Here is a 22,472-nt window from a genome sequence, read left to right as displayed (position 1 = left end):
GCAGTACAAAATGAGAGCGCCTCAGCTCCACACTTCGTTATCTATCTGCTTGTATGCACGTATGATATCAAAAACACTTATAATATTCATGACGACGACGACGACAATAACAACAACATCAACAACAACAACAACAAACAACAGCAGCAGCAGCAACAACAACAACAACAGCGCCAACAAAATCAGCAACTAAAAAATTGTCATCAATATCTTCATCATCGTCTTCTTCATCGTCCATTATCTTATTATTATTATTTTTCTTCTTTTTCTTATTAATATTATTATTATTACCAGACATGTTACTTGTGAGTATGAACATTTAGAACAATTTTCACAACTAGTCAATCACAATACTCAAAATAGAAATAAAAAAAAGATCGAATATCGCTTTGAAAAACATTTCAAAAATCTAAATCACATTCTGTTGACCCATATTTAAACAAATAAATATAATTTTTTCAAAAATAATTTTTAAATTAGAATATTGCTAAATAACTTTAGGTGTGTAAAAAGTTAAAATAGACGTGATATAATACTGTAATCATCGTGTTAATCATCATTTATACCAGCGTCATCGTCGTCGTCATCATCGCAATTATCTTCATCGTCATCATCTCGATACTACAGAGCATTAGCCATCACAGTGAATGGAAACAGAGCAATTAATATTGATGAGTGAGTGTGTGTGTGAGTGAGTGAAGACGACCTCGTCTTGGTCACAATTGATCTCTACTCTAACTCTCTCTTACTTTCTCTCTCTCTCTCTCTCTCTCTCTCTCTCTCTCTCTCTCTCTCTCTCTCTACTATACTCTACGCTCCATTTCTTTTTCCCTATTTCCTAACCAATCAATCTCTCTCTTTTTTCTTTCTTTCTTTCTCTATCTGATCGAATTTTTTATTGAATTTGCTAGAGTCGTAAAATGATCCATTGGTCAGATGATTAAGATGGACAACAGCTTTTATGTACATGTACAGGATAGCATTCATTTGTTAGGTCAGCTGCAGCAACAAAGTTGATCACACCAACCAGCATGGTAAATCTTATACATCGTTGTTGTTGTTGTTGATTTCAGCGTACAGATTCATGATTGCAACATCTTCATTTCAGATGTAGAGTTAGAGATGTTTTTAACTTGAGAAAAAACGCCAAACAATCCAGCACACCATGTAATTTTTGGAAATGAAACTCAATGCACTCAACAAGTGAATGTAAATGAAAATTGGAAAGAATACATCTCGTGGACTGAGATCTGAGAAGAGGAAAGCTTACGGTCCGACACATTAAAACACTGGAAATTGTAACAGTCATTGAAAGGTTTTTTATTTCTATTGAAAAATACTGTGAACCAGTCTAGTTACAGAGTATCAAATTTGTTCGATCTGTACGAGCACTAATCATATAAATATATAATAATCTATAAATAATACACATGCGAACCACGCATTCAATTGTAAATAGAAAAAATCCAATGCACCAAACACACAGAAATAAAACATATTCAGGGTCACTTATCCACACACACAAGCAAAAAAGATTCGAACACACACACAGACACGCACGCACAGATAAACATTTTTGATTACAAAATTGATACCCGCAACACAAATAGATAGATAGATGGATAGTTGAGATAGCAAATACGGCAAGAAACGAACGAACGAACGAACGAACAACCAGTGGAAGAACCAACCATCTCTCAAATGTTTCCACATCTCCTCAAACAGCGGCAAGTGATGCCTCTTGCGTTATGTTGCGTGCGAACTCTCGGGTGGGCGGAGTCGAAAAATTTTCAACCAATCAGATTTGAAGTGCTCACTGACTTATTATTATTAAAATTAAATGAAAAGTTTTATTTTCAAACAATCGTTGTGCTGCACATGAAGTCCAGATGACATAAACTAGAGTGCCAGTTATCGATGCATATTTTGATTTAATTTTTATAGAATAGTTGTGCGATTTTATCTATGATCAGTTTTCAAAACTCGTTGGACGTAAAAAAAATAAATAAATAATAAATAGAATAAATTTCCATTGATATTTTGTTTGCACACGTCAAAATGGAGAAAAATAAACAAACGTCATTCATTTGATAAACACCAAACAATGAATGTTACAAAGCTTCAACAAAGCTTCAACAAACTTATTAACGCTAACAACACCTTAATCCAAATAATTAATATCAACAACATCAATGCTATCGAATTGGAATAACTTACTTTAAAAATGGTTCGTATAAAAAATTTGATTCACGTTTTTTTTATTAAATTGAAACAACGTGGTTCCAGATTTTGTCATTTAACGTTTGAATTTTAAATTCAAATTAAAATGAAAAGCGAATAAAAATAAAGAATGGTCAAATCCCGTGATAATGTTGATATTTGTTAAGACCAGATCAAACCATTTAGTGAATCTCTGAATCTTAAAATTTAATTTTCATTACAAATCATTTCAAATCTTAGCTTGTAGTTGTTGCTTATTTATTCAGTGAGTTCTAATATTTATAGTTTATATCAAGTCATGTTTTTAGCTTGTAGTTGTAGCTTATTTCTTTTGCAAAAAAAGTAAAATTTCAACACTTTAGACAAATTTGAAGAAAACAAAATGCACTTGTTAAGTTACATCTCATATTTTCACAGTTTTAATAACATGTGAATTAAATATAAACCACCAATATATGTTAGTTGATCAAAGACAAAATATTTTATTTTTGCAATTTCAACTTTTTTTTTTAAAGAACAAAGTAGGACAAAGCATGCATTACATACAATAAGATCTCGCTTGATTATTTTAAAATTAAATTTCTTGACACCAGCATTTATGCTATGTTTTGGAAATTTTTTGAAAGAGTCCACATGTTTGCTTGACACGACATGTTACATTTGTTCGTTTCAAAAGTTTAAAAGGTTACTTATCATACATGTTAGCTGTTCATATGCCGTTCTTCATATGCGTCTTATATGTTAATTTTTTAAAAATATAAGCAATATATTTTATTATCTTTATTATAATTACACACACACACACACACACACACACATATATATATATATATATATATATATATATCATGCAAAATAAAATTTAAAAAATATGATAGAAGAAAAAATCATAAATTTTATTCGTGTTTGCTTCTTATCATCTCACAAAATTGTCTTGTCATATCATACAATTGTCATTAACAGACTGATAAACTTTCAAATAAACTTCTTTTAATAAGAAATTGAAAAACAACAAATTTTTTGTTATTTCTTCAATTCCTTAAAATTTTAATTTGCATTTAAAAGAACAAAAGAATGAATAAATGAATGAATGAATGAATGAATGAGTGAATGAGTGAGTGAGTGAGTGAGTGAGTGAGTGAACGAACGAACGAACGAACGAACGAACGAACGAATGAATGAATGAATGAATGAATGAATGAATGAATGAATGAATGAATGAATGAATGAATGAATGAATGAATGAATGAATGAATGAATGAAACTAAACTTTTAAAATATTTGTATTTTTTTCATTTTCTTTTCAATGTTCCAATACCTTTGCAGATCTTAACGAACATGGGGCGTCAAGAAAGTTGACCACGTCAATAATTTTGAACTGTCGAAAATTTGTGCTTGCTTGTTGACAGCAGACTTTATTACTTATAATGAACGAATTGAAATAATTAAAATGATAAAATTGAATTAAAATAACTAAAATGGTAAAATTTTGAATGATGAAAACACAACTTGGCTCTGCTGGTAAATTTGACGAAGAGAAATCAAGCACAGTAACCGAAACAGAAATATCAGAATGTTTGAACGGAGAAAAATCTTTGCTTGGTTTTAATGTAAATGAAAATACAAAATCATTTTTCCCCCTTAGTAATATATTGATGAACGACTTTTCCACTTCGAACTATTGTGATAACATTGGTAATGTTGAAAATACAAGCACCAAAGAAGGTTCACAAAATAAAAATGAAAATAAATGCACGTCTAAATTAAAAATAACAAATGAATCAGCTTACCAAGTGTTTGAGTGTTCAACAACATTTGAAGAGCCGTACAATGACTATCAGAGTCGATTAAAAAAGTTGCCTTCTTGTTCAGTAACGGGTAATGTTTGTTACAAAGAAAATAACTGTCAAAATTGTGATTTCAAAAATTATAATTTTGAAAACAACGAAACCTTTTATTCCATTTTTCCAAATTTGACTCAAACTGAAGCGTCGCTAGATGCAAAATGTTTAAACAACATATCGAACAACAATTCAACGATATATCCGTCGACAGAATTCTTAACGAATAACTCTCATAATCAATTTTCCACCAGTACAACGTCACACGCGAATCAAAACTCAAAACCGGAAAAGCCTCCATTTTCTTACATCTCGTTAATAATCATGGCAATTCAGTCATCCAGTAGCAAAAGATGCACGTTAAACGAAATCTACTCCTACCTACAGCGCAGGTTTCCATTCTTCAGAGGTTCCTACCAAGGTTGGAAGAATTCTGTTCGACACAATCTTTCACTAAACGAGTGTTTTGTTAAACTGCCGAAGGGTTTGGGAAGACCTGGGAAAGGCCATTTCTGGACTGTGGATCCCAGCGCAGATTTCAAATTCGAGCATGGAGCCTTTCGACGAAAACCAAAACTTTTTAAAACCAACCAAGAAAATAATACAATAGATGAAATTGATAAGAAAACAAGCGAGCAGTACAAAAATACTGTTGAAGAGTTAAAAGATTCCATTAAGAAAGAGAACAATGAAACAACGAACAACAACAACAACAGCGGCTTGAAAGACGAAAAGGTTTTGAATGTCAGATTTTTTTTATAACATTTCACGTGTGTTACGTTTTTCTATTACACACAAACACGCGCGCGCACACACCACACGCATACACACACACGTATATATGATTGTTTTTTACGTGTTAACACGCATAAATGTAAGTTGAATAATTTTTTTTAAACTAGGCTGTCAACTGCGTCAAAAAAAATGTCAAGAAATCCCGGGTGAAATTAAACGACGGAGCAAGTAGAAAATCAGAAGAAACTTGTGCCGGATCCAAAGTTGGAACTCGACGTTCAAAAATTGTTCCTAACCTTCCTGTCAGTAAATAATTATTTTTCAAATTTTATACTTTTCAATATTATTAAATTATTGACTTTTCAACAGAAAAAGCCAACAAAAAACGACAACGAAATAATGACAAAACAGACAGAAAGTTTCAAAATCAAGGACTTCCTCAAATACAGTGGTCCAAACGGTCTACCAATAAGTGAAATGGTAAAAATTAAAAAAAATGAACCTGAAAGTGACTACTGCCAAAACTCACTACTTTTATGGCCTCCAAATAAACCAAATTTTCCTACTAAACAAAATGATCTGAATCGTTTGACATCGATAACTAGAAAATTTCAAAAGCATGGTTCAAATGAACAATTACCGGTGAAAAAAAACTCTGAAAATTATTTAGGCATCAATAATGGTTTTCGTCAAGCTAAATCAGTTCGCCACTCTTATGATACGTTGGAAAACATGGATGTAGATGAATTTAAAAATTATTTTTACGAAAATTCAGAAAAAATGAGAAATTGTCCTATGTCACCACAAATTAGCAGATCTTCAAAATCGAATAATCAGCAAAATTGTACACAATTAACACCTATGCATGGCTTTATTCCCAGCAGCAAGTACAATTATTTATTGGCTCAGAATGACATGTTGAGAAGAGCACCAGAAACGCAAAATGCGTCAACTCATAAAGATACTCCGAACTTGCAAACGAATGTTGATGATGTTTGGCAGGTGTCAAGTAAAAACAAGCCTAGCAGCAACTTTGCGACAGAAGATGCAATGACTTCAAACATGACCAACAACTCACCAGCACAGCAGCAGCAGCATCAACCGTGTCAACTGCAATGTCAACATCCACAACAATTTCAAAATCAGCCTTCATTGCAACATCAAAAACTAGAAAAAACAGAATCTTGTCAACAAAATTATCAACAGCAACAATCGGTGCAACAATTTCAAAATTATTCACAACAACAAAATAACCATTTGGACCAAACGGCTCAGCCGTTGTTAATAACTCCAAACTCACAAACAATACATAATGCATACATTCAAAATCAATCATACAGCGAAGATCAAAAATTAGACATAAACAGCGTGAATTACGTTCCACAGCAACACCCTACTTCTCGTTCTACCGTAAATAGGAAACATATTTTTGACAACGCCAGATCAATTATTCATCAGTTAGAATCTAGGTACGGAAACGGAGAAGTGCTCATGTATACTGCTGATGATGGCATACCTCCCATTGTAAATTCAAACGAATTTGAGCGAGACTGCTCTATTTCTCAGCAACCTAATCTCCAAAAAGCCAAAAGCAACCAGTACAATTTTTCAACAAAAAGTTCGCAAAAAAATAATTACAGCTACTCAGATTTGACAGACGACATCTGCAGAACGCGACCGACACGCAGCGGCGATTATTATGAATCAATGCCTTATTCGTCTAATTCAATGCCGTATATTTGTACACATGCAAACAGTTCAAACCACCCGTACTACTGCTTCTGTAATCCTAACATGGCTTACTGCGATTATTATTCCCGAAAGCCAACAAAACCAGGGTTAGTATATAGCACTGCCTATCCAGTCCCGAACGAATTCTCTCGCTTATTCTCAACCAGTGACTACCACCGAGCAATGCAGTCTTACAATCTCAACCAAATGCAAAATAACAATTTTCTACCAGTCGACTCACCGTACGAGTTAAAAAATGCAAACCAAAATCGATTCTTGAAGCGGGATGGTTTTCAACTCCCACCCTCCTCCTCCTCCTACAATCCCTACTCCTTGAACTTTTATAACAACGGGGGGTTTCGTCAGTCCCGAAATCGGAAGGCCAACAAAATGCCCTACGGATGGTGCTACAACGACTCCAGCTACAAATACATAAACGGTGGCTACAATAAAAATCAAAAATATAATGACTACGATTACCATTCAAGGCGACAACTAAATGAATTCGACAGAAGCAACAACTTTACGCGACATAACAACCTCGAAGCTAACCTTTCTAGTCCAGGTGAAGATATATCTTTGGGAAAGCACAAACAAAATTCTTCTTATGATGATGACCGCAATTTTTCTGCAAATAACAATTCAAGCGAAAGCGACATCCTTGTTACAGATTTAAACTCACTTTTATCAATTTGTTTTCAAGATTCTGATGCATCGAATGATCAACTTTTGAATTTCACTGTAGACAAGAATGAGGAAGCCGATGAAATGAACATGAACAACGATACTACAATATCAACATGCGATGGTTTGGCCAGTCATGAAAACATGGCAAATGTTTTGTAATTTGTTCTCGTACGTAATGTGATATTAGTGAAAAAATTGAGTTTCAAGTATTAAGAACTGTTGTCAAACAATGATTTTTGAAAAATTATTTATGAGACTATTGCCAAATTATTTTGATCTGATTAAGAAAAATGTTAACAATTAAAAAGATAATGTATAATCACAACAAGATTTTATTTATTTAAAACTTAGAGGTCAAACGTATGCATCAATGATGATGGCCTATGACCTACGACCTTCGAAAAATCTGTTTATTAAGTGTTGGCAAATGTCGATGACGTTTGGTCGTGCCGAAGCAAATATTTTGTAATTTGTGAGAACCGCTTACAACGTAACTATTGATGCACAGTTACTTGTTACACTGTGAAAACAAATAAAAACAACTTATACACAGTCAGGGTTAGTATAATTGTAAAATGTTGATATAAGGTTAATTGATTTCAGTGTGAAATCAACAGCTTCTTCTTGGTGGCTTGGCAGGCATTTAATTTAATCACTCATTTATAATGCATGAGGCGAAATTCACCCGGTAGTATCGTTGTAAAGAAAGAAATTTTTAACAAACGTTTAAAAAATTAAAATATAGAATGAATGAAGTTTATAAAAATCGATCATCGCTAAGCCCAGAAAATTTATTTTTAGCAATGTATGCCCGCATTATTCAATTATATTTATTGCAAATTTACGTGACAGCGTTTCTAGGTGGTTCTAGGAAGGATCCTTTTCTAAAAAATCATGAGCATCTTTCAAAAGTTCTCCAACCCCTTTTGCGAACCAAACCGATGAATAGCTATACTTAAAATTGAAACAAAACAAAATAAATATTGTATTATAATTAGCTTTGAATTTCATATTTTATTAATTTTGAAAGACAGAAAATTTGAAATATTTTAAAAAACTGATCTCGTTTAGTGTTTCAACGTTCTTCTTATCAAAAGGCCATTCGTATATTACGCAAATACGAAAAAACGACCAACTCCTCTCCAGTTACATAACAATAAAATTTTTCATAAATAAAAAAAATCAATTTAATCCATAAAAACCTCTACCTTTAAGTTCGTTGCATTAACTTTTTATTTGAAATAATAAGAAATCAATTATAAAAATACTATGCAGGCAGATGGATCTGGGTAGGAACTGTTGGAGATTCAGCATAAAGATACATCAAAATTTATAAATTTTATTCAGATCGATAAATTTAATTTAATGATAAACATAAAAAAATAATTTGTTACGGAAAAAATTTTGACCCACTCTCTGACAGAGATGAGCAGTAATGTATTTCAAGTAATGAAATTACGTAATTCAAATTACAATGGTAATTTGTACCGAAATTACTTTCTAAGTAATTTGTAATTTATTAATTTCATCTTTCATGTAATTTGGTAATTCCAAAGTAATTTCAAATTACATTTTGACTAAAAAATATAGTTAATATGTGAGTGAACAGATATACTTACACAAATTAATATTATTATTAAAAAAATTTTTTTCTTGAAATTCTAAAAATCTTTTAAATTCTAAAAATTTATTTGATTAAAAATTTCATTTGCTACTTTGAAGTTTTATGGTCATATAGCTACCTCAAAGAAGTTTACTTCTTTGATGTTTGACGCTTCTTTTTTTCTTTCTTTCTTACCTTCTTTCTTTCTTTCTTTCTTCAGTCGTTCATTAAACGATTGAACAAATTGTTGAACGAAAGAAAGTAACTTAATAAATGAATAGAAAAATGACATCAAAGAATAGTAGCGCAAAGAAAAATCAATGTTAAAATAACTACAAAAAAATTTTTTCTTCATTTATTCAAAACTGGCTAGATGTAATTTAATTTCATGTAATTTGAAATTAGTAATTTGTAATTAGTAATTTTGCTCTTTAATTAAATGTAATTTGTAATTGGTATCGAAATTACAATATTTAGAGTATTTTGTATCGAAATTTCAATATAGTGGGTAATTTTCCCATCTCTGAACGTTACATAATAGTACACAACCACAAATGTTGGCCACCCGTGAGAACCCCAACATTTAAAAAATTTTTGTCCCCCCTATAAAAGTTGTTAAGATCCGCCACTGCTGGGTACTGTACGAGGTTTTCACCTCAGGACGGATGGATTGATTGCCTGGCGGGTAGTGATGGATAGAAGGAGAACCTCGAGTCACACTGCTTAACCATGCACGTCAGCCAACAAATGGTAAAAAATGAAAGAGCACCGTTGCAGTAAGTAACATAGAATGTAATGAATAAAATATTATTAACATGCCGTCTCCACGTGTATCAAATTGGAGTAAAGTTCACATTCATCTAAAGACGTCCTATTCAGTTTGGCGTCCAGATTTTAACTTTTAAATAATTAAGATAACAACATTTTTGTGCTGAACAAATTGTATTTATTAACTTGCATATAAATTTTTAATGCAGTAAATTGTATGTCAGACATTTGAATTGTAAACGTACAACAAACAAATTTCATCAATCAAGATCTCGGGCAAATATTGCCTTCACATTGAAGATAGGCCTAGGTTGATGGCAATTGTTCATTTCTGATGCATTAAAAATTTTATATATCAATCTTATTTTTCATGTAAATTAATTTTAATAAACAGAGCGCAGAATAACGAGTTCAAATCTGACAGAGTAACAGTCGAAAGATGACAAAATTGAAAATCAAGCCAAATAATGTCAGGCATATGATGAACAAATATATATAGTAGATATATTGCAATAACAATAATGTATCATTAGTGAAATGTTTTGATTTCAATTTAATCTGTCTGCTATGAAACTCTATTAGCTAGAACTGAGAACAAACAGTCTTGCCAGTTTATTTTTACAAAATGGATGAACATACTTTATTTTTTTCTATTTCGTTTCGTTCTTGGCTGAGACTCATCTGATGAATCATCTGATGATGACGAAGATGACGACGACGATGATGATGAACTACTAGTGGATGAATCATCATCATCTGATGATGATGATGACGATGATGATGACAATGATGAATCTTCTGAGTCTGAAGATGAATCTTCAGAAGACGAGGAATGCTCTGAAGATTTTCTGCTAACATGAACATTTCATTAGTTATTAAAAGTTTAACTAACAATAGTTTTAAATAAACAACAAAAATTAATAAAGATAAAAAATTAATCACTTATTTTTGATGAGTTTGATGCCCAGTATATTATCATCTTTTTTTATTTGTGATTCAGCTATGACAGCTTTATTCTCCTTGTTATTCAGCTTCATTTCTAATTTCTTAGTCCTTGATTCTCTTGAAACATATTTTCTCTTACCAGTGCATGCATACGTCCAATGGCCAATTTCTAAGCATTTTTGGCACCGAAATTTTTCAGAACTTGGTTCACTGTTGAATAATGATCAGATATTAATAAATAAAATAATGAATAATAACATCAATCAATTAATTAAATTTTTTAAATATAAACATTACAAATTAAAACTCTCATTTCTTGTGAAGCAATTTAAGTATTAATTTTTAGCAATATCAAATTTTTTAATAAAATAAATAAATAAAAAAGAAACAATATTTTGATTTTGTTTGATAAAAAATTAGTGAAAACTGGAAATCTTACTTCTTTTTTATGAGACGTCTAGGCACTGTCGTAGACATAGTAACTATTGATGTTGTTGTTGTTGTACAAAGTGAATTAAATCCTAATTTTATTTTTCTATTAAATCTTTTACGAGATGGCAGTTAGCTTGATCAACTTAACTAGAACTACTTGCTCCCAAAACTAAACCAGGTAGGTCAGCACAGAATGAAAAGATTGAACAGACACCACTGAGCTCTCTCCTTTTTATATAAACCGGTATCCGATAAATAATATAACGGAAAAATCTCAATTAGTTTATAATTAGTTCATATAATAAATATAAATTAAATTATAAAAATAAATGCGAAACAAAACACGTGAACATGACATTTACTTTTAAATAAAACATAGAATCTTATATATTAGCAGAGAAGCCTTGTTGATTGTAAATTAAAGATTACGAATGTTTAAAAAGTAATAAAAGAACTCAAATAAGCAACTGATCTTAGCTGTAATTGAATAAATTTTTTTTGAATGCCTATCATAAAAATGTTTATTATTGAAAACTTTATTTTATGTATTTATTAAAATTTAATAAATTCAACTTAAATTTTATATTTTAATCGCCAGTCGTAAAAGTGAAATGTTTAAAATTAAAACATAAAATTGATTTTTTATAAAATATTTAAACGCAACATTTTCAAATGCATACATAACTAATTTTAATGTTTTGTGTTCGCTATTTGTAATTTATATATATATTTTAAATTTAAATGTTTTGTAAATGTACAAAATGTTTTAGCGTTGCTTTGTCGGTTGTCAGGATGGCCGAGCGGTCTAAGGCGCCAGACTCAAGGTTAACCTTACCTGATTTAAACGCAGGTCGAGTGTTCTGGTCCACGAATGTGGGCGTGGGTTCAAATCCCACTTCTGACAAATATTTTTCCACCAATGACGAACGGTTTTTTTTCGAGCAAACCTCAAATTTGGATGTCCATTAAACTGAAGGAACCTGATTAGGCTCCTATGTCACCGGTTCGTTTCCATCATGAAATCTTCGTAACAACTCAAGTTCTATCCACTTATCTTGTTTTATTGTTTCATTTTCTTGTATGGTTTGCATTTGAGCGTAGCATTAACGATTACTTCTCGCATAGTATCGGTAATATCGTTATTCTCGTTTTCGATGTCGATGAGAGAGAGGCAGAGCAAGCAGTGGGTCTTAAGTTAGGTCTTAAGTTATTTATTAACCGTAAAACTTTTTTGAAACTATTTTAATAACGATTTCAATAAAATTATTTAAGTAATTAGAACGTATGAAAAATAATGTAATTATTAACATCATCTTAATGTTTAAAAATCTTTAATTTCTCTTTACACAAATCTTGGCTTTTAAATTTCATTCTGAATTGTTAAATGAAATGTCATCATTCTCCGAGCGAACGTGTGGTGCCACACAAATTTAAAAAAACGTGAGACACACTTCATATTTTCAGCAGCCAATAAATCTTTCTTGTGAAGGCAGTCTCAAGCTTTTTTTTCCATTCTTCCCTGGTTGTGGTTGTCTTAAATGTCTACTTCTATAAAAGTTTTGAAGTAATTATATTTAATTGTTTATTTAAAATCACTTATTCATTAGCAAGCTTGCCCAAAAAAGTTGAAGCGAATGTCCATTAAGTTAAAATAGAATAACTATCACGAATGAGCTGAAACTACATCTGTAGCAGGTGGTTGCAGGTGGCAGTACTTCATTTGATATAAGACTTCCACATCAAGCTCCCATCTTCATTTAATATTTTGAGCGTGCTGTTTCGATAAATAATTAAAATTAAATAATTGAATAAGCAGAGTTTTCAGTTGAAAATAACCTATTTAGAAAATTTACTTGAAGCATTTAATTAAGAGAGTTTCAAGAAACCGGTCAAACTAACTTTTAAACTTGCGTTTATTATGTTATAAATATCCGGGCTTTTTTTATAACTGTAGATCATATAATGATTACCTTATTGTCGACCAAAATAAGTCAGTACAAAATCATTAATGCAGAACACCTTTCATTTTTGAAGAAACAGGAGACTAAACAAATTTGACATAAAGATTGCACATAGACTGGTGGATTCATTATAAGTGATTAACTAGCCTTCTGGTGATTCATGAATGTAGAGGAATATACACACTGATAAAAATCCAACAATCCACAACGAGGTCTATATGCAATCCCGCACAAGCAACCGCCCTGGTATACAAAAAAGTCTTTTTAAAAAATTTGTATAAAATTTTTTTGGTGTATTTTTGAACACAATTTGTTGAGACATAAAAATATACACTGGTCGAGCGATGGCGCAGATTTGCTTGTTAATATTTAATAGGGTTTTATTGTCCGCTTGGCTTCATTCCACCTAATCTTCATCGCCTCTTTTAAAGCTTCTCAAATCCTTAAAATTGATTGAATTATCGCTCCACACTTGCATCGCAACTGTTCTCCTCTTCCTCTGTTATTTGTACTGATGCTGCTGCATTGGCGTTGCTTATCATCACGTTCTGTTCTTTATAGTGATACGTTGTTGTGTTGTTAGTCATATTGCCTTGCTGTAGCCAAGCCATGTCATGTTCATCATGTCATGTCATGCCAATCAACGTTCTTTTATCATGTGTTTTATTATGCATTTTATGGCGTTGTCATTTTAGGTTGTCTATCGTGTAATTTAGTTTAGTTGCTTTTGGAGGCAAAGTCAAGTGATAAGTCTTTTCTACACGATAATTTTGTGATATTTTTTTCATATATTTGGTATTAAATTAAATGTTTTTAATAGAAATATTTAGTACAAAAAGTCGTCAACTCAACTTTTTCAAAAACTCTTGTTCGGCTAAAAATTTCTTTCGATGCATTGCGAATTTCAGATTGCATGGAGGATGGTAGGACAAAACTGATCGCTCTGCAGCCATCAGGTTTTGTCATCTTCACTGTTTCCCTTTTCTCCTATCTATACAAACAACTGATTTACCAACGTGACTAGTGGCCACTTCTGTTGGGACTGACCAGGAGTATCATCAAGGAACAACCATAGGTGACATTTTCACAAAAATTATTAAACAAATTTAAATTTCTTTAGGTTTTAGGCTCTTAAAAAAGAATTAATACATGATAGTGTTTAAAAGTGAAAACATGAAAACGTGTTTAAACTTTTGCGAATTTTCTGCTTTGAAGCGGACATTAAATAGCTGGTTCAGCTGGTTGATTGGGATCAAGGAATCGTCCAATAATTAACGTTTATTATTTCCTAAATGTAAAGTTATGTCGTCAGGTGGATTAGGAATTGTGCAACGTAAGAAGAGCGTGCGGAAGCATTTGCATAGCTTCACCGTTCACTTCAATGCGGTCACCTCCACCCCAATTCTTATTCTCACTCACGTGCAGTTTCATCGATTTCAACTGTTTGTGAATCTTTCTACAAGCAGATAATAATGATTGTAATGATGATTGAAACAATGATGAAGATGGATGAAATGACGAGGCTGATGTGGTTGAACCGAGCGATGGGAAGAAATGAAGACGATAATGATGATTTCGATGATTAACGCTGACGATGATGTCGTGAGTGATGATAACAGTTCTCACTTACAACGAAAGCAATAATAATAATAATAATAATAATAATAATAATAATAATAATAATAATAATAATAATAATAATAATAATAATAATAATAATGGTTACAGTTGTAACGAGAACGTTGATGATTGCGTGGATTACGTGAGTGAGATGATGAAGACGACGATGATGATGTGGTGGGTGACAATGATGATGACGATGATGATTGAAATAACTATGCAGTGACGACGACGATGAGGCCGACAAACAACTGGCAATTGGAACAAATGTGACTTTTAAACGAGTGGAGACTGCTTTTAAGTGTGAGTGCGTATTAAAAGCGAGCGTTTCGTGAATTATTCAGAAAAATCGTTCCGATCTCGTTAAAATGACGTCAGCAAACGTCGCCTCGCTGTTGTCATCATCACCATCACCTCGTTATCGTCATCGTCAACTCGTTATCATCACCATCCCCTCGTTATCATCACCATCCCCTCGTTATCATCACCATCCCCTCGTTATCATCACCATCCCCTCGTTATCATCACCATCCCCTCGTTATCATCACCATCCCCTCGTTATCATCACCATCCCCTCGTTATCTTCACCATCACCTCGTTATCATCACCATCACCTCGCCAGGTCTTCGCTGTCATCCCCATCAAAACTTATAAATGATATAGTTAAAAAATATGTAATGATAATCATAGTGGTAATAATAATAATAATAATAATAATAATAATAATAATAATAATAAGTATTACAACAACAACAAAATGACTGAAGCACTTAGAACCAGAAACTGAATGAAGAACTTTCACTCCTCACTTGCTTATTTTAATTGCAGATAATAAAACTGATCTCTCTCTCTCTCTCTCTCTCTCTCTCTCTCTCTCTCTTAATGTACCTTTTTTACTTTTAACATGTTAATTATCTCAATAAGAATGATAATAGCAATCAATCAATTATTATCATGATTACTGATAGTATTGTATTATCATTATTATTTTTATTATTATTATTTGCCAGTAGTCAAACAAATGGCAGTTTAATGGAGTTTCACTCACTTTAAAAAACTTCTCCACAAAACTGGTCTATATTTGTTAATTCATTGAATCAACAATAAACCGCTGATCTCATCAACAGAATACATTGCTGAAAAATTTTATAAAACATTTAAATTATTTTCTACATACCTATGTTTGCAATGTATGGTTAAGATGAAAGTTCGATTGTACGTAGTTTTTCTACGAATGTCAGTCAAAGTTGTCTAGAACCGCCACTGTCTGCTGGTTTGCTGGTCCCTTAGCTGATCCACAATGTTCCTTCTCCATGCATCTGCAAGTATTCCTGTATATTATATCCATCATCGTCGTAAATAAAGTATTTTATGAATATTCATCCCTCATTATCTTGGCACAATTTCTTTTGACTTTTTTTACCAAATCAGACTGTTTTTTTAATTCGTAATTTTATTATTACCTTGTCTTGATAGTATTTTAATGTATTTTTATTATTACTGTTATTGATATTATTTTGTTGATGATGTTGTTGTTGTTGTTGATGTTGTTAGTGTTGTTGATATTGCTGTTATTGTTGATGTTGTTGTTGTTGATGTTGGTTTTGTACATTTTGTCGGTATCATCTTTCTAATCTAATGGTTCTTATCGATGAAGTTGTTGTTTTATTAGTTTATATACTCTTACTTTCTTTCTCTTTCTCTCTCCCTCTTCTCTCTTTCTTGATAAAACTGTTCAAAACAACTAACAGAGCAAAAGAGAAATGTATGTGGTTGTGATATGGCAACAACATTAATATAAACCAAACCATCAGACAAGTCGCACGGAAAGACTGTATCAACCGCAGCAACTTAAACACTCACATAAGACTTACAATCACAACAACAGCAACAAAACAAACAATCGTACGCAGTAATCGCATACAACGCCAAAAATAACAACATTAACAACAACAGCAGCAAAGATACAAACAATCAGCAAAGCAGCAACAACAACATTCAACACATCGACGTAGAACTTCAACAGTCAATCAAAACAACTAACACAAAAAACAACAACAAATTTTAAAAAAAATCAACAACAAAATACACTGAAAGACGAAATCATTTTCGTTTTGTTGTATAAATAAATTTTTACAATGTAGAACGCTTACGTAAGTATAATAAAAAAAATATTGAATGGAAGTTTACGCACTGAATATTAACATAATGACAGCAATAAGGATAATTGGATCAACTAAGGCTATTATGGCATCAGTAATATTTGTAAGGAGATTATGAGGATGTGTTGATGTGATGCGATGATGTGGTAATGTCGTGATGTCAGAATGTGATTTCGTTTATGCACAGTTATGACATGATTGTGACAGTACCAGCCAACCATTATTTCCGTCATATTGAAAAACAACAGCGGTTAATGTCATGGGATTTGATGATGATGATAAAGACGAGTTTGAGGTGATGATGATGATGATGAAGAAGATGATGAAGAAGTAATGATGATGATCTAGACGATGATGTCATGATGACGATGATAATGTAGTTTTGATGATGATGATGCTGATGATGATGATGATCTATCTAGCGCCATCACTTCATCTCAAGTCTTATGGGATGCATTCACTTAACATCAACAAACTTATGTTAATGTTGTCGTTGTTGTCGTTGTTGTTGTTGTCGTTGCTAAATTTAATATGAATAATTTTAATGTATAAAATATTAATATCACAAATTATTTATTAATGATTTTATGCTTTTGGACATTTTTAAAATATTTTTTTGAAATGAAATCTATAAATTTAAAATGGGAAATTTCGAACAACATATATTTGATCGCTGAGTTTTTCCATGAAAGAATAATAGTTTAAAAAAAGAAGTTTGTATTATTTTCTGTCCTGTGTGTGTTTGTTGCGTGGCAGATGGTGTAGTGTAGCTTAATTTTTGTTCTTAATTTACGTAAATAGTTTTTTTTTTTAGAAAAAAAATTTTGTACCTCATAAAATAATTTTGCCGAAAATTATTTTGAATAATAAATAAAAAAATATAATTCATGGTAAAAAAAATGTTGTAGTAATTTGCCAGCACAATATCAAAAAAAATAAAATAAAATAAGTGGTGTTTTTAATAATGGAGAATTTTTCAAAAAATTATAATGTATAACTTGACAGTGTATTGACATCCAATGTAAATGTTCAACAAAATGACAGAGAGTGACATCACAATTATTTCGCTGTGCGTCATCATCATTCTTTTGTTTTTCATTTGCAATTCATCATCTCATTCCTCTGAATGGGGAGCTGGCGAGAATGATCTTTCGACTGTAGTTCAACAGATGTGCGTGTTCGCGCGCGCGCATGTGTGCGTGCGTGTGTGTGTATGTGTGCGTGTGTGTGTGTGTGTATGTTGGTTCTTGTTTAAATTCAAATATGTTTTTAAACTTCAGAAGAGCATCTACTCGTTTATATGCAGGCTGAAATGACGGATTCATTTCTTACATTTAAAATATTCAATTACCTTATATTATATTTCTTAGTTAGACACTACAATTATTATTATGGTTTAATATTGCATGTTCATTTTTAAATGAATACACAAACAAATTTGTGTACATTGGACAACGCGCAGACACGCGCGTGCCTTAGGTACATACCAAATATGGCGAATATGGATCAAATATATAAAAAAATATATATCCATTCAAATCAAATATATTTCAAAATATTGTATTTAAAAATTATTTTAAGTCATAATCGAAAAATAAGAAGCATAACAACAAATAAATAAATAATAAAGTTGCGAGCGTATAAGTGAGTGACATGGATAAAAGTATGAAAAGGTTATCTGTGTTATGAGGACATACGTCATCATCATCCTCCAATCAGAAACACGCGTTCTTATGACGTCATTTTCAATTTTGCGGGTCAATAATCGAGGAGGAAATCAATGAAAAATTGAGTTGAAAGGTCAGGATGACGGTTGATTTGTGGTCAGATATGATGAATTGCATGGACTTCACGTACATACAGGTTGTACAGAAGTTCATCGTGCACTGCGTAACCTACGATACTCATGATGTTGTTGGTGCGTTTATGGGGGTGTGTTTGTTTCTGGTGTGTTTGTTAGTAGTTTGTTTGTTTGTTTGTTTGTAACGTGATTGTATTATTTTTGTTGGTGGTTTGTAAGGTTAAGGCTGACTTGTTTGCATACGTAAGTCAGTGCATCTAACTTGTTGTTGGTTGAACTGATGAATTTCAATTTAAAAGTTGATTACTTAGAAGATGACAAAATTACAATATTTATATGAATGACGAATTTCTGATCAATATTGAATCATCTAGGATCATTAGATGACATTTGTTGCAACGAACCATGCCGTTTCAACCAACGAACATAACGTATCTTTCTTTACAAATCATTCAACTCTCTCTTACTCAGTTACAATTTATTATGTATTTAACGGATTAAACATGTATGAATAGGAATAGGCAAACGCATCATACAGAAAAACGTGAGGCAAAACTTGTGAATAGGACCTACATATTACCTGCTACAGTCAGTTACTCTTGATTTGTCATCCAACAGATACTTATTAAACCTTCAGAAGTCTCAAAATGAAATTTTGAATACTACTAAAAACGGATAAAGCATAATTGTTTTATGTTTTAATCATATAACCATATACTTAATGAATGGTATATTTAACTTAATGTTAATATTTCATTTCTATTCTAATTAACTTGAGACTTCTCCATTTGATGACCGTGGAAATATTGACAACAGCTTACATAAGAGAGGGGTCCTACAGACATTTTAGTAGGGAGGCTTTGGTAATTTAAAAAAAGGGGCAGATAATTTTTTCATGTGAAACCAGATTTATAAAAAAAGCTTCCGTGTTTGTTATAAATATAATTCATTGTTTGCCCGACAGCTTCTGACTCACCTCGGACGTGAAACATCCAAACTGTTCGATCTCTCGTCGACGCAAACATAAACAATCTACTAAACATGGCACATCCCCGTTGTCATGGAAACAATCCTACTTAGCCTGTTGCCAAGGCAACAAGCAGACAGACATCAGTGTGGACAAATAAAACATTAAAGTTATCGCTTAAGATCACAATTCGAAATGAAGAGACAAAATACGAAGAAGATCCCCCGCCGGGCATTAAGAAAAGTCGTAAGAAGTAATAAAGCCATCAGATGGCGTTGTTCTTTATGTTGTCCTCCTTGCTGTTGCATTTTGATGGTTGGCGTTGGTGATGTTTGTGTTGGTGTTTGGTTGGTGTTGCTTATATTTATTGTTGCTTATGTTGTTGCTGCTAATGTTTTCATTAATGTTTGCTTGTTTGTTGTTCATTTATTAAAATTGTCGTTTCTGTGAACAAGCATTTTTACATTAAGTAAATTAAATTGTTCTAGTTCTTGCACTTGATTTTTAATTAATATGCTGTTATTGTTCCATCTGCATGTTGTTGTTTAATGTACATGTTGTTGTTTAATACGCATGTTGTTGAATACATTAAATTGCGTTGTTTGTACCTCACAAATGCAGTTGTTCGTTTTTCAGCAGTTTTTAACGTATTGATTGTGCTATTGATCTGCTGGTGTTCAGTTACCGCCAGCAGATGATTGTTTAAAAATATTTTCATTGCCCATCAGATAAGAGTTTATATTTATTTCAACATTAACGTTCTTTCTTTCGTCTGCAAGTATGCACGATGACCTTTTTCAATTAGCGTTGCTTCGTTTGAATTTGCGTGCAACAACTAATGAGTCAGTGTAATCTATTGTTTTACCAGATTAGGAATTGTTTTATTGCATTTTTTTCTAAATATATTCACAAACACCACACAAAAATATATTAATGCACCATATAGTGTTATTATATAGCGTAGTTTATCAACAGTATATATATGTGTGTGTGGTATGTTCTACATCGTGGCATGAGGTGAAAAAATTTGAAATTAAAAATAATATAACCTAAAAGAAAATAATGGAGGAAATAAATAAATTATAATTTAATTATTTGATTCATTTGCCTTCAGTTTTTGATGTAGCTAGATATGTATTGATTCATATGGACATGGGCGGTTGAATCATGTAAAACAAAACAATAGCTCTCTCTCTACACATGTATTGATACTTCAGAACATGTCGCTAGCTTGAAATCAGGCAATGTAGATTGATTGACTGACTGACTGACTGACTGACTGACTGACTGACTGACTGACTGACTGACTGACTGACTGACTGACTGACTGACTGACTGACTGACTGACTGACTGACTGACTGACTGACTGACTGACTGACTGACTGACTGACTGACTGACTGACTGACTGACTGACTGACTGACTGACTGACTGACTGACTGACTGACTGACTGACTGACTGACGGACCGACCGACCGACCGACCAACCGACTGACAGATTTATTGATTGATAATTTGGAAGCCAACAAAGAAACAAATGATCATGTCTTTGTCATTTGCTGTACATTCAAAAAGAAACACGATGAATGAATATCACCCTAAAGCATAAATGAAACACTAATAAACAAAAATTATATCACAATATGAAGAAAAACCTAATGCTATGTACAAATATTTGATCGTTGAAATAAAAAAATCCATTGAGATAGAATTATATAATTTGCAACGTGTTCAGTAATACCAAATTAAAAACACATAAATATTTATATATTATATATATATATATAATGTAATGTTTACTACTAATTCCGCAATGCATTACTTCTTTAAATGCTTTCGCGACCACATTTAGAAGAAGAATTAGGTTAGTGAGTGCTATGTCCTAACATAATTTCGATGGTTTATAGCACATTCGGAATGCTTGTAAAAAAGCTGAAAAATTTTGTGTGGTTGCAAACATTAAAATGCATGAACACTTGATCAGTTGAACAGTTCACGTGTTGTGGTCACAATAATGGTCACAAAACTTCACGATGAATCGGCTGATTTGTTGAAAAAGCATTTAATTTTTTCATACTCCATTTACTATAACGGAAACTAACCATTACCAATGACTGCAAAATTAACAATAACCAGTACTTTGTAAAGTTTTGGCAGAAGATGCAGCGGAGTTTGCGAATTTTGTGACCACACAATGACACAACCATAACTTGTTGGATGTTGACTTGAAAATGTAAAAATGTCGTTGTTGCTTTTTTAGAGTTTTGTATGAATTACTAACAAGAAATTTCAATTTAAATCATCAGTGAATATTATTTGAGAACAAAAACCTAAAACAAAAACCGCGCATGTAAAAATAGAATTATGTTGATAAAATTGTTAAATTATGATCATCGTTGTAGTTGATGGTGAGGTTAGGGTTATTATGTTCGGTGGTTGATGGTGATGTTGATGCTTTTAAGGTAGGTGGCTGATGGCCAGTTATAACGGCGGCTGTTGAACGTTTGTCGTTGTCGTTAAGCCGATCTGTGTGGATATTGCGAGTTTGTGGTGACGATGTTGGTGCAAGTAATGAGCGTGTTGTTGTGGAAACATGGACGCTGATGGGTCCGATAATGTTCTGTCTTTATCTATCAAAAACTGATTCGCTATGTTGTCCTTGCTGCTGCTGCCGTTGTTGTTGTTGTTGTTGTTAATGAGGTTGTTAATGTTATTTCCAATGTTGATGTTGTGGTAGTTATTTTCAGTGTTGTTGTTGTTGTTGTTCCCATTTAAAATTTTATTTCCCTCGAAACGAAAGTTTTTGCTTGCCTGCATGATGCCTTGAAAGGCCGCCGAGAAATTACTGGGACCAGTGCGGTGAGCGTTGAAGAAAATGGCCGGTGGGTACACGAGATTGTGATGCTGACCGAAAATGTTTGCGTGTACAGGGTTGATTCTGGGGCCGAAAATGGATGCTCCGTTTGGACCGAAGTGGACTCCCATTCCGTTGCTGATGA

The 22,472-nt window shown here is 32.4% G+C and overlaps 3 protein-coding genes across 3 annotated transcripts; 1 reads left to right on the top strand and 2 right to left on the bottom strand.

The window, feature by feature from the left end:
• Nucleotides 1-4,343: 4,343 nt before the first annotated feature.
• On the top strand, nt 4,344-4,646 carry HELRODRAFT_137770 (hypothetical protein; the record flags this gene model as incomplete). Its single annotated transcript, XM_009024640.1, has 1 exon — nt 4,344-4,646. A coding segment is annotated over one exon (303 nt), but the record flags the coding sequence as incomplete, so codon positions are not given.
• A 5,943-nt stretch (nt 4,647-10,589) lies between these two features.
• On the bottom strand, nt 10,590-10,739 carry HELRODRAFT_148736 (hypothetical protein; the record flags this gene model as incomplete). The annotated part of the gene is made up of 1 exon (XM_009024639.1): nt 10,590-10,739. A coding segment is annotated over one exon (150 nt), but the record flags the coding sequence as incomplete, so codon positions are not given.
• Nucleotides 10,740-21,954: 11,215 nt separating this feature from the next.
• HELRODRAFT_162437 (hypothetical protein) lies at nt 21,955-22,458 on the bottom strand (the record flags this gene model as incomplete). Its single annotated transcript, XM_009024638.1, has 1 exon — nt 21,955-22,458. The coding sequence occupies one exon, from the start codon at nt 22,456-22,458 to the stop codon at nt 21,955-21,957; it is 504 nt and encodes a 167-aa protein (XP_009022886.1).
• Between the last annotated feature and the right edge of the window lie 14 nt (nt 22,459-22,472).

The sequence above is a fragment of the Helobdella robusta genome, assembly GCF_000326865.2.
Source record: "Helobdella robusta unplaced genomic scaffold HELROscaffold_4, whole genome shotgun sequence".
Taxonomy (NCBI): Eukaryota; Metazoa; Annelida; class Clitellata; order Rhynchobdellida; family Glossiphoniidae; genus Helobdella; species Helobdella robusta.
This window is presented reverse-complemented; position numbering and strand designations above follow the sequence as displayed.